At 35.0% G+C, this 14,562-nt stretch overlaps 1 protein-coding gene across 3 annotated transcripts in view; it reads right to left on the bottom strand.

The window, feature by feature from the left end:
• ARHGEF10 (Rho guanine nucleotide exchange factor 10) overlaps window positions 1-14,562 on the bottom strand; it is a 215,807-nt gene that overhangs the window by 80,590 nt on the left and 120,655 nt on the right. For all 3 annotated transcript variants that reach the window (XM_023494669.2, XM_012539906.3, XM_023494668.2), the window contains 3 exons: window positions 12,672-12,842; window positions 10,097-10,242; window positions 573-754 (listed from right to left, as the gene is read on the bottom strand). In XM_023494669.2, the coding sequence (XP_023350437.1) occupies window positions 573-754; window positions 10,097-10,242; window positions 12,672-12,842 (499 nt within the window). The remainder of the gene's footprint in view (window positions 1-572; window positions 755-10,096; window positions 10,243-12,671; window positions 12,843-14,562) is intronic.

Genomic DNA, 14,562 nt, shown 5'->3' on the forward strand with positions numbered 1-14,562 from the left:
GGGATAGATTGAATACTTCATAGATAGCCATATGCTGTCAAAAGATCTTGAGAATAACCTTCAGCACATTACATGTACTTTGCTGTGACTGATTTATAGGAAGAAAAAGGTAAGAGTTACCTAGGATGAAAAACTGGTTACTTTGCCTTCTTCACGACTAAAAACAGTATCTATATTGATGAGACCACAGATTCATCAAAACATCAAACGTTACAAGATTTAACAATTGGGAAAATGAGATTAATTCTGCATACACCATTATTAAACAAATCAACATCAATTAGCACAGATACATGGGATAGTTATCACAGCTCCCCAAAGGTCAGAATACTTGCTTAAAATCACAGAAAATCTAATTCACTAATTCACTTGGCCATCTTAGCCTATATTTACCAATTGGCATATTGTTATATGCTAAAGACAATATTTTGCAAACATTGTTGCAACTTCCTCTGCATTCAATATCAGAAGGTAAAAATGTGGTTCTAAGGAGTTGAGAGTTTGAAACAAGGCAGGAGGCAAGAAGCAGAAAAGCATCATAAGTTTTGAAGAATATTAAGACTGTCACTTACGTGGCTTAGCATTGGCGACCACAATAATGCTTTCAGTGGAATGTGTTGGAGGGTATCTGCTATTTTCTCCTTGGCCTTGACCACTGCTGTATTCTATGACGTCTACATGCCCAAGAGGAACACTCCATTTTAATAAATATCTTTGGCTAGTTGATATAGCCCCACTACTTTCATGTGAAGTGCTGAAAGAATCAGAACAGTTTTACAAGATATTATTAATTATATGTTTTATGGCATTTCCTGTCTCTCCCTCGCTCCCTCGCTCCCACCCTCATTCCTTCCTTTGTTCCCTCCCTCCCTCCCTCCCTCCCTCTTTTGCTCCCTCCCTCGCTCTCTCCCTTGCTCTTTCCCTTGCTCTCTCCCTCACTCTCTCCCTTGCTCCCTCCCTCCCTTCCCTTCTCCCCCGCACGCTCCTGCTCCTCTCCCTCCTTCTGTCCCTTTCTCCCTCCCTCCCTCGCTCCCTCCCTCCATCTCTCTCTCCCTCCCTCTCTCCCTCCTTCTGTCCCTTTCTCCTTCCCTCCCTCTTTCCCTCCTTCCATCTCTCTCTCCCTCCCTCCCTTGCTCCTCTGTCTTTTTCTTTTTGTCTCTTCCCTCCCCCAACTCTCTGGCCCACCAAAAAATAATGTGCTTCCTTTTTATTTTTTTTGGGGGGGATGCTGAGGTAATTTAGGTTAAGTGACTTGCCTAGGGTCACACAGCTAGGAAGTATTAAGTGTCTGAGACCAGATTTGAACTCAGATCGCTCTTTCCCTTGCTCTCTCCCTCACTCTCTCCCTCACTCCCTCCCTCTTTTCCTCTGTCCCCAGCTTGCTCCCACTCACTCCCCCACACACTCCCGCTTGTTTCCCACATGCTCCCGCTCGCTCCCCTGCACATTCCCACTTGCTCCCCCCAACCCCGCACTCCCGCTCACTCCCCTACACGCTCCCTTCCCTGCTCCCTCCCTTGCTTTCTCCCTCTCTCTCCTTCTCTCCCTCCCTCCATCTCTCTCTCTCATTCCCTCCCTCATTCTCTTCCTTGCTCCCTCCCTCCATTCCTCTCTCCCCAGCGTGCTCCTGCTTGCTCTCCCGCACACTCCCGCTCGCTTCCCCTGCATGCTCCCACTTGCTCCCCCACACATGCAAATAAGGGATGCTTAAGCTGTTAAATTATAGGGGTTCTGTCTTTCTTTGGAATAGGCCCCATGTGGTTTTGTGCTTCAAGTACATTAGAGGATAGAGGAATCTTTCCAGCTGAGTCAGAAAACAGAAGGAATAATAGTGAAATTACATATTTCTTCAAAGAGCATTACAATACTCAACTTAAGGCTTAATTATCTACTAAAAAGGATGAGCTGGCCCTGTGCTGACCCATCATACTGAGGAATTTCAAGTACCCTAGAGAATTATAGGGTAAAAAATTTCTATTTGGTCAGAAAATTATCTTTTCCACTTATCTTACTCATAGAATAAAAGAAAAGTTCTATCACTGTCACTCTTCCATGATCAAAAGATTACAAAATTATGTAAATTTTAAATGGAAAGAAATCTAAGTGACCAATGAGTGAGCTGTCTAAATTATACCAATGAAAAAACTGAAGCTCCCCAAAATTAACCAAATTATCTCAGATTACCTGGGTTTAAAAAATAGCAGAATTGATATTCAAAGCCATGTTATCTGGCTCTTTTTCATTCTAAAATAATGGTTATTAGTTATATATACATATATATATATTTATACATATATATATAATATATATATGTATATATGTATATACAATAGTTATTAACATTCTCTCTATATTAATATTATTAATCACTACTGTTAATAATGTGGCTAGTATATGTTTAATAGCTTATTAGGGGATACTTAATAAATGTTTATTGAATTAAATTGATTTGAACTAGTTCCTACAGATATATACAGAGTAGAAGGAAAATAATCTGAAAGGGAAGGCATTAAAGTTGGAGGTGAGGAAGAGACCAGAAAAGCATTACTGAAAAAGGTAGACTTTGACCTGAGTCTTGAAGGAAGCCAGGGAAGCTAAGAAGCACAGTATCCCAGGCAAAAGGAGGTTAGTAGGATAGAGCATCATGTTCTAGAACTTGAAAATAGGCCAGAGTAGTTAGCAAATTAAAGTTGAGAGTAAAGCAGAAGATGACTGGAAATACATTTGCCATAAAGAAGCAAATTATGAAGAGACTTAAATCACAGAACACTACAAATGGATACTATTTGATACTAAAGGTAACAGGGGACACTGGAGCTCATTGAGTAAGAGGCTGGGATGATCTTAGAGCTTGGTCAGATATTGGCATGACAAGGTCAACTGCAACATATGGGACTATCATCAGTCATCTTGATTTTTGTCATGCCATCAGACTTCAGCTACAGAAAGAGAGAATAAGGCTGCCTTTGATTTTTTTCCTAACTTATTTTTTAATTTTTGGAGGCAATCAGGATTACTTGTACAGAGTCACACTACTATGAAGGGTCTGAGGTCTAATTTAAATTCAGATCCTTTGTTTTTGAAGAGGACCAAAATGATATCACTACATTAGAGTTAAGGTAGAAAGTGACCAAGTGTGTTGATCAGACCAATATGAGCTCAGAAGGCGCTACCAAAGGTCAGGCACAAATAGTTCATATGAACATTGGAATAGAGATGAGATGTTTCTAAATTTATGCATCTCATGTTTCTTTTGATCTATTAAGACAAACACATTTAAAAGAAACCCCACAGGGAGTTTAGATTATAATAGAAAAAGATTATATATAAAAGGAGACTTAGAAGCTAGGGTTGAGAAGAGATGGAATGAGATACTATCCCCTACATTTATATAATTTCATAAAGCATTTTTATTTACATCTCTTTTGATCCTCAGGGCAAACCTGCTGTAATAGGAGATAGAACTATTTCTGTGGCATGGATGAGAAAACTATTGTACTTGGTTATCCTTTATTTTCAAAGAATACCAGTGACATCACAGGATAATATCTTGATTTGTGAGTGAAATGGATTTAAGTGAGGCAGAATTGCACTAAATCATCCTCTTTATTCTCTCTTCCTATGTTCCTGAAGTCTAGCAGCAGGACAAAACTCGAGATGACTGATGATGGTCCCATATGCAGTGGATGACCTTGTCATCTTCAATATCTTACCAAGCTCTAAGCACTTCATAGAGACTACTTCAGCTATCTTCATGTTCTACTTAGTCCATTCTGCCATAGCAGTCTTCATATGCCTGTGGTAGTCATCCTCCTAACTCATCAACAAGTTTGAGATATGGTTTAGCCTATCTCCTGGGATGGTTTACCAGGTTGTGGCCCCCACACATGCTAAAGTTTCTTGGAGCCACAGATGAGAGTTGAATGAACACAGAAACCAATAGTGGATGAGTAGCCCTGAAAGGGGCTCAGCAGACCTCACACCAGGGGTGCTATTCCTCCCTGAACACCTCTTATATCCCACATAAATTGAGGATCACAGAACAGATATGATATTTACCAGATCATACAACATGCAAGCAATAAAGCCAAGACCAAACTCAATATCTTTTAATTTATACTTAATCATAATATAAATTCCTTGAGGATAGGAGCTCTTTCATCTTTCTCTTTGCCTCACCAGCAACTAGGAGCATGGTACTATGGTAGGCATTTTAAAAATACTTAATGAATGACTGATAGTTCAATGTAAATGACAGTGATGAGGTGTGAGAACTGAGGGCAAGAGATCCCCTCTGGTCAGTGTCACAGGTTCCATGTGAAAGAATTCGCAAAGCTGAAGTCTGTGTGGCAAAAGGGGATTTATTTTCACTAAGAAAGCTTTCTTAGCAGGTAAAACTCCTGATTAGGAACTTGACAAAGATGGGTTAACACTGAGAAGAAAATATCTTCATCAATGGGCTAAGTCCAAAAGGGCAAATAGCTCCTGATTAGGAATTAGCAAAGGTGGGTTAAGAAAACAGTACACTAAGAGAACAGCTTTCTTAGTGGGCAAAATCCTATTAGGACTTCTGCAAAGCAAGGCTGACAAACCCTTGGTTATAATGGTACATATCTTGGCAAGGAGGTGGGCAGCAGTTTTAGCCACTCAATAGAGGATATTGACTATGCCCCAGGCATATTTCCAATTGAATTTCCAATTGAATGGGAGTTGTCTGGGAAAGATGTGTCCCTCCCAGTGTTTGAGACTCAGGAATTCCCCCCCACAAAAGGGGATGCAGTTTACAACAGGGACCCCCCAAAAGGTTAAAGGGGACACAATTTAGATTAATAATACACTAAGCTGTCTTTCATATCATGTTCTGGGACTTTCCAGCATCCAAATTTATGCTTTCCAAAAAAGATTAATTTTTAAGTGAGTATTAAAGCAAATTCTTTATCTGGAATATACTATGCCTTCAGCTTTTCACTCTTATTAGAAGGACTTTTGTTTCTCTAGTTTATTTAACATATTTATAGAAGTAAAAGAAAGTATGATATAGTGTATAGCTATGATCTCAGAGATAAGAAGAACTGGGTTCTAGACACATAAGAACTATAGGACACTGTGCTAATTAAGTAACTGTTCTAAGTTCCAGAATAACTTTGTAAAGCCCTCAGTTGCAGACCATTTGCTAACTTGAATTGGTAGAAGTTTCCTACACTAATGAATTTTTTTTAAACTCACAGAATCATAGAACAATACAATTTTAGAACTGAGAGCGAGCGACCTTGGAGACCAGTCATTCCAATTATCCCGTCTATATTAGGAGGTTATATAGAGATTCAGAAGGTCCAAGTGATTTGTCCAAAATCACACAAGTGGCAGCAGAACGGACTAGAATCATCTAAATCTAATACTTTTCCCACTTTCTGCATGGACACTGTCTCCTACCCCTAATTCCTGAGGTAGAATCAGAAACGGAAAAATCCAATTTCATGCTTTAATATAAAGCTTTCAAAGTAGATTTATTAAAAAAAAAAAAAACTTGTTAGGATTATATAGTGCTTTCTATAGAAAATAGTATTTTTGCTTTCATCTATTATTTGGAAATTTTTCAGAATCTTCCACTTATTATTAGGAAAAGTTAATGTAGAAAGTTATTTTGCAAAAAAGATAAAATGTAGAATCAATGAGAATTGTTGATTGACTTTCCTAAAAAAAAAAAAAAAACTGATCATAAGTATATCTGGGGTCAGAGTGAGGCTACACATCAACAATGTGGGTACATTTGAGCTTTTAGTCTTCTCTTTTTTCCTGAAATTAGACTGACCATAAACATGAATAATTAGAAAGGCAACACTTGGCTCCAAATGTAATTTTGAATAACAACTGTCTGAATGCTCCATCCAACAAATACCATGCATGGTTCTGGGAAAAGAACTCCCAGGAATATTTGTATTCCAGGATTGAATGTGTATTTTTCTTTTTTTTATTATGATCAAATATTTTCTAATTCTTTCAATTCCTTCAAATGCTTATTCTATTATTATTATTATTATCAGCAGCAGCAGCAGGTTTATAAAGTCCGTTTTCCATAATACTTTATTGAAAATGTTCTCTCAAGGGTTAACGCATAATACCTTAACTTCTAAATCTATTGGCCTTTTCTCAATCCTTATACTTGACTTTTCTAAACCTTTTTGAACTATTAATTTCTCACTGATCCTGCATAGTCTCCCTCCACCAGCATCCCTTTCCCCCACCTCCTTCTTGGCATTCTAGAGCCTGTTCTTTTTACTTTCTACTAATTTAACCATTCTACAATCAATTTTGTTGAATTATTATCTCCTAATCCCTAATCTTGAGTGAATTTCTATCCTCGAACCACTTCTACTGCTAATCTCTTCCTTGGTGACTTCATTTCACTATCATTCAGTCAATTACCCAAATGGATGTCTAATTTAATATCCTAATCTCTTTTCTGATCTCTAGTCCTACATCATGAATTACATCAATATCTCTACCTGAGAATCTCATCAAATTCAGAAAATCCAAAGTGAATCTGAACATCTTTCCTCTCGAAATCAACCTTTCTCTAAATATCTCTATTTCTACTGAATATTCTACCATTCTTCCATTTATTATCCAACTTCATAAATTTAGAATCATCCTAAATTCTAGATTCAAATCCTGGTTCTGTAATTTACTACTTTTTGTGTACTTCATCTGTAAAAAGGGATTTTGGCTCTAAAGGTCCTATGAGCACTAAAATGCAATTATTCTTCATAGAACTAAAATTGAACATATTTTATAATGAGAGGGAAATACTGGCAAGAATTTCTTGATAAAATTTTACAATTTCAAATTGGACTTTTTTCTTTAAAAAAAAAAAAGGCTATTCATCTAAAAACTGGTTTTCTAAAGCAACTTTATTTTAGGATTGAGAAAAGCAGAGTAGCATAATAGAAGAAAAAGTACCAAATGTAGAATTAGAGGGTGCTATTTACTATCTATTATTTGGGCAAATCTAAATCTCTAGGAATTTTAGTTTCTTCATCTGTAAAATGAAAATTAAATTTAGATGACCTCCAGTGATCCATTCCACCTCTAAAATCTTAAGTAAACTTCTAAAGTCCTTATAAGGACGTAGCTGATAGGTTCAGATATATCCCCAACAGAGAAAAGTGGTTCATAATCATTATTTTCCCTATATGAAGAGATCTTCAGAATTCAAAAAAATTATCATATAATGTTATTATATGTAACATCCAACATATGTAGGGCATGTATTGAATACAGTATGCAATGCATGTTACACATATACATACGTATATATGAGCCTAGTTATACTCATAGATCAATGTATTATCAAGAACAAGGAAAATTTAAAATTTAAAATTTTTAAAGGAAATGTTACAAGTAAATGGCTACTTGTACACACATTATGTGCGCATGTACACACATTATGTATGTATAACTATATATGTGTGTACAATATGTGTATGCATATGTGCATAATACACGTGTGTGTAGGTACCATACATGCATATGTGTGTGCATGTACACACATATATGAACAAAGAGAAGAAAAAAATCTATAAACATGGGGGTGGTTACCTGATTATTTGCCCTCATCTAAATATTCCATGCATGCCTATGCCTAATGGGATCCTCTGAGCCAGGATCAGTATTAGGAACTCAGTTGGGGATCAAGTCTCTTTGCACTTTTGTCTTCCTGCCTTGTCCTCTCCTGGCCACTGGCCATTGTCCACTGTCTGGGATACAGTAGTCATGCCTTTCCCATTCCTTGTGTTTAGATTTGGGGATATCTTTAAAGCAATATTCATGTTTTTCTCCCCCATCTCTCTTCACCTCATACTCCTATACCCACAGTGAATTGGGATCTAGTTAGGAAATAAAAGTTGCGTAGTAACTGAATATTTTTTTAAAATAATAATGATCTCTCTCAGATATAACCTTTCTGAATGCTGAATGAAATTTTCCTAGACAACTGTGTATCTTCAGATGAAGTGATCACTTCAAGTGATCATCAAGTGCTAAACTTTGGCCAAACTTCTTTTTTGCATTTTTTGCCCCAGTTTGTCTATTGGTCCTTTCCTTCACTGGATATTAAGCTCCTTGAGAACAAAGACTATGTTCTATCTATCTTTGTGTCCCTGGTGTCAAGAATAATGTCATATCCATAGTAAGTACTTGACAAAACTATGACGAACTAAAAAGAACATGTCTCTATATTAATAGTTGAGAAGTTTGTGTAAAATCAGTAAATAAAAATATAGCAAGAATAAGAGTAGTGAAATAAGTGAAGAAGATACTTGACAATTATCCCAAAAAATCTGGATAAAAAAGATAAAATGGAATATAGTAGTTATAGTGACTCTATTAGATTCAATTTTACTACACATGCTAGATTGTGTAGCTATTTCTAAAGCTTGTAAAATCACCCAATTGTCCAAGTTAGAATAAAATAAATATCAAATTTACTATGATACATAAAACAAAAGACATTTTAAGGAAGAACTTAAAAAAATAAAAATATCTCATCCATTTTTTTGTTTATCTACCTTCAACATGTAATATTAACATATCCAATGTAATTATACAAGAGTAACATATGTATATAGAGTTTATTGAGTAGAGCAAGCAGCTGGAGTGACAGAAGTTGGGCAATGACCAAGAAGAACAACTGCAATGGGATTTACAAGGGTTATAAAAAGAACAAAATCCAATTTCCCAACTCTGAAGTACTCCATGTGCACATTTCAAAAATGGTAATCACATAGTGGGTGTTAAACATTAAAAGACCCTAAAAGTGTTAATGAATCGTTCAAGCTACCTACTTTTTTACTAGGAATAATTTAGACTGAATCCACAAAAGAGTAATTAATATATGTCATAATAATGTTTAATCATTTAAAAATATTTTAAGTTCCTACGGTGTTTATGACATTTTGTTTGGTACTAGAGAGAATAAAATATCTAGATGAGATGTGCCTGGCTTTAAACATGTTATAATCTACTTACATGAGTAACTGTAAAACATAATGGTTCATGGCAAATACAAATTAAGGTCATAAGGAATAAGGGGCCTTAAAGATAATTTACTTAAACCCAATTCAGAGATAGGCAAACCAAGGATCAAAGAGGAAAAATGGATTGCTCCAAGTTATATCAAAACTAAGAAGTAGATCCGAGACCCTCTGGTTTCAAATCCATTATTCTTTTTCATTAGAGAGATATAAAAATACCCAAAACAAAACAAAACAAAAAAACAAAAACAAAACCCATCATGAGTCAATAGGAACTTGGAAACTTGATGAGAGGTCCAGGGAAGGCTGATGAAAATGTTGTGGCCTTTAATACAGTTTTGCATAATAGGGTAGCAAGGAAACATATAACATGTCAGGGGAGGTCATTCCAAGAATGAGATGAGTATGAAGAAAGCTACAGATGTGGGAAGGTATGTTGCCATGTTCAGAGGACAAAGATAAATTAATTTAGTTTGGAGTGGAGAGTATAAAGGGGGAAATTATAACATAAGTTGAATAGAATATAATGTTTTGCCAAAAATCCAAAGAATATCAGAGGCAGAATGGAATGAAAAGAATATGGGAATGAAGTCAGAAAAGCAGGATTGTAGTCCTAGCTGTTTCATTTATTAGCTTTGACAATGGAGACATAACTTTCTCTCTCTGAGCCTCGGTTTCCCCATTTGTAAAATAAAAGAGTTAAATTGGGTGCTCTCTAAGCATATCCCTCCAAAACTAACATTTTGTATCTAAAATGAGAGAATTATCAAAATTTTCCAATTAAGCAAAAAGAAAAGGATGATTCAGTGAATAGTAGCGAGAGTGAAGGAGTCCTAAATTCACATCTTGTTTTTGGTACATACTGGTTAGGTCACCTTCAGCAAGTAACTTAATCTCTCAATGTTCTAAGCAAGTTATAGAGAAAGAAGGGGCTGACCTAACTTAGTAAAGGAAGTTAGCTCGATCTCTTATCTATGGAACCCAATTTCTATCCTAATTATGCAAAAAGTATATTACAGAATAATTTCAAATAAACCAATGTGATCAATCAAACCTGTACTTACCGGGCACTAACAGTAGCACACATCAACACATCGTTCAACATGAAGAGTCGACGTTCTTTGGTCTTGACAATCTCTCCTCTGTCATTGTAAACAGTTTCTACCATGTCATCAGAACGAATGAGGTATCTATTTCCACTGCTGAGAAGCTAAATTTTCAGAATATCAAAAATGTAATAATAACAATAAATAATTCATTACAATTAACTTAATGGCAAAAACACATCCAAACATTAGAGCAGATATTGTTGTTTCATATTGTTGTTAATGTTGTATATCCTTCTCAAAGGATTTAAAGAACAGTCACACTGACCTAGTTGCTCACAAATTTATGCCCCATGCATTTATTTGCAATTGGGTAATTTTATTATTATTACCATTAATTTTAATAATATATTATTAGTTATATATCATAATTATATAATTAATAATAAAATATTAAAATAAATTGTTCATTACCAAAACAGGCATTTTCATAGCCATGCATATGAACTTTACTTTAAAAAGCAAATTTCCAAAGTGACAGAAATTTGAGAACAGAAATAATTCACTTATTTTTACTTACCACTTAACCCATCACTTTATTTAATTAACTAAATAAATATTTCATTCATTATAGAGTTCAAAGTCCCTATTTACATTATTAGTTTATATTACATGTTGCTATTACATATTACATAAAAACAATTTTTTAATTGTTGTGCAAGATTTATGGGTTTTGTCTATGCCGAAGCAAGTCATTCACTTTAGTGAAATGACCTAGAAATTGTCTATGTAATCTACAGAGTACAAGAACTTTCCTTCTTCATCTTTTACATTAAAATTTAAAACATAAACACAACCTATTCACAGGAATATAGTTTGAGAGTTAAAAGAGGCTATGATTTTACAGATGAGGAAACTGAATCTCAGAGAAGTTAAGTGACTTTTCTATTACAAAATTCCTTTACTAAGTGTCAGAATACAGATCTATACCTAGATTTTCTGACTGTAAAACCAGTTTCATGCTCCACTATATATTTCTTCTTTCCCAAATCACTTTGATATATAAAATAACCCCTTCCTCTATTTGTCTAATGGTAAGCATGTAGTATAAAATATTAAGGTATCTGGGTGTTAAATATGAGTTGATCACAAGGTTCTGAAGTTTAAGGCTATTTTTTTTTTTGGATTTGGGAAAGGAAAGTGTGAAGAAACATTAGCAAACTGAAGTCTATTTAGATTTCTGGTGGACTATGAGCTTTTACACCCACAGTCGCATTTTTTGGAGAAACAGACATACTGATTTCCTGTATGACCACAGGTAAGTCATATTGTCCCTGAGCCTCAGATTTCTCATTTGTAAAGGCTTGTAGTAATTGATTTAGTCCTAAATCTATAATCCTATGTTGTCCAGTCAAAATTAGCATAGTAAAAATGCCCATTTAAAAATAACTAGATTATAGGATTTGGAGTATGAAGACACCTAAGAGATCATCTACCCAACTTCTCTTATCTTACAGAGTAATAATCAAGATCAGGGGTTGTATGATTTGAGTAAGATCATGCAATGATCTGAACCTAAGTCCTCTCATTGTCTAGACATGGCAATGGAAATAACAAGACTGTCACAAATAAAAATAGTAGCTACATTATGTCATGAGGTATTCTTAGCTCATTGCCTTCCTTATGGCATTCACCCCAGTGTTGCAAACAAAATAAATTCTGCAGTATTTGCCACTTATAAAAAAGTTTTTAAATGACAAGTACATATTTAAAGAATTTTATTACTATTTTCTCTTTATATTATGTGGATATTGAAAAATATTATGATATGTATACATATATTGTATTTAACTTATACTTCAACATATTTCACGTGTATTGGTCAACCTGACATCTGGGGAAGGAGTAGGAGGAAGGAGAGGAAAAGTTGGAACGAAAGGTTTTTCAATCGTCAATGCTGAAAAAATATTCATACATATTAAATAAAAAGCTATAATATAAAAAAAGAAAATATTATGATAAAATCAATAGAAAATTAGAGAATGATGGTGATCTGTAAAGAGCAAAAGGATCTCAATCTGTCATGACATAATGTAAAATTTGTGGGGGAGAGGGGTTAAGACAGTACAAAGAACTACAGGCCAAGAAAGAACTCATACACCTAGGGCAAAGATAGAATGCCACTTTTTAAAAAATTCCTTATAATTTTCAATAATTCAAAACAAAGAAACTATGAAAATTGCCAGGTATGTACTGACCAAGTAGGTCCTTCAGGAAGTTCAGCAAACATTCAAGAAAATTGGTTTACTTTAAAGTAAAACTTTTTTTTTCTTTAAAAGATAAAAGTCCCTAAATCTAGGAACTGCTCCCAAAAAAAGAAAGTATATCACTCTTCCAGAATTTGGTAAATATGATAAAGGTCAGTTTAAAAAATTACCAAGTGCTTTGAGCTGTTATTTCAGACTGTATTTTGAAAAAAAAAAGAATATGGGGACTTTTAAAATATTAGTGAAAACTTTCTAAGAAAGTTATAGTACATAGATACATAAGAGAAAGCAAAAGTATTAGGATATAGTTAAAAAAATTGTTCAACCTTGTTCAGGTATCTTTCATTTATAGCTTTTGCTATCTGCTTGATTTCACATCGCTGATCTGCATCTCTTTTCCTTTCATTGAGCTTCTCTGCTAATGTTTCAAGCTCTGTAAGTGCCATCTGCAGGGGTAGCCTATCAGGATGTCCTTTTGTGGTGTTCTTCAACATGTCCTTTAGGGGAAAAAAAATAAAAGCAAGAGAGAAAAGTATGATGACTTGACAAAGAAAGAGAAGTAGGCTGCTATCCTCCAGAAACTTCTCATCCCCCACAACTGCGTTATTCACGACTCCTGAGAAAGAAGGAAATGACATTAATTGCTTCAAGTGAAAACTAAATCAAGCACCTTGGGAACAAGATTTGTCTCCAGTGAATCACTATTTGGCTGAACATGCAAGCAGCCTTTTTGGAAAAGAAACAATGGCTCATGCAATGGCATCATTGATAGAAAAAATAGCTAGTCTTTTATAATAAAATGAATACTGATTTTCTGCTTAAAGCCATCCCCTGAAGGCTCATTATGGAACATAAGTGAGCCTGGGTTATGGAAGGCTATGCCAGAGGAGCAAAAGGTCTGGCAGGTCCCACCAAATGGGAAAAGCTACAAATACAGGCCTGGCAATGGATTTTATGTAGTGAATAAGAAGTAAGAATCTTAGATGGCATTATGCAATCTTTGAAACAAATTCCTTTCTGAAGTTTTGCTCACCAGAATATTGTTTATAAAACCCAAGCACTAACTTTCCTCCACTGAGACCATGTTATAATTAGTGGCCTTCTCTCTAGCACCAAATGTAATGATGTCCTATTCCTGTTTTCCAATGATTTATCTGGGGACGCACAGACACAGTTACAGCTTTTGTATATAATGACCCACAAATACTTTTACACTTTACATAAATATTTGCTCTATTTCAAATAACTGATTTTTAAATAGCCTTTTACTATATGTAAGTTTCAGAGGGTGTATCTGACTTCCAAGTCTTCCACTGTGATGAAAAGCTACCAGCTCAATTTCTTAACCTGGAATCCATAGACCAGTGGTTCTCAAAGTATGGTGTAGAGAATCCTGGGGATCTCTGAAACCCTTTTAGAGGGTCTACAAATTCAAAAATAGTTTTTATTTCCAATATGGTAAATGTCTATAAATATAATCCAGATAAACAAAAATGCTTTGGAGCGATCCTCAATAATTTTTAATAGGATAAAGATACTGAAAACAAAAGTTTGAGAACCACTGCCATAGACAGTACCTCCCTGCCAAATAATTTTTGGGGGTGTCTGAAAACTTAGGTAGGAAAAATTACATCTTCATTTTTACTTTTTAATTATGAATATAAACAAAAAATGGTCATCTGAGAAGGACTCCATAAGTTTCATCAAAGGGATCACAGAAAAGTTTGAGAATTTTTGCTTTGGGAGCAGCTAGATGGTGCATTGGCCTGTGACTGTGACTTTGGGAAAATCACTTAACCCCAATTGCCTCAGGAAAAAAAAAATTCCTGCTTTGATGTTTACAAAACATTTCAAGAAAGTGAGGCTCAGAAGTGTGAAGTGATTTGCTAGACTCATATAGATAGTATTAAAGGTAGAAAATGAAAGCAGATCTCTCTAAGACTTCAAATTTATCACTTTTTGTTTTGCAATGTTTCATTAAGAGAGTTGGGGATAATTGATTTAGATAGATAGATAGATAGATAGAGACAGATACAGAGAGATAGACAGAGACTTCACCATTGTAGGAATGGAAAAGAATTTTAGTTCCAGTTTACTTTATGTTGTACATTTGCTTCCTTGAATAAGCAGTGGTACTGAGTTCTTAAATAAGTAAAATTGTCATATAAACTGAGATGAAATAGAATTATCTCAAAATAATATGCTAGTCAAAGTGAC

This window comes from Sarcophilus harrisii, chromosome 2 (genome assembly GCF_902635505.1).
Source record: "Sarcophilus harrisii chromosome 2, mSarHar1.11, whole genome shotgun sequence".
Lineage (NCBI taxonomy): Eukaryota > Metazoa > Chordata > Mammalia > Dasyuromorphia > Dasyuridae > Sarcophilus > Sarcophilus harrisii.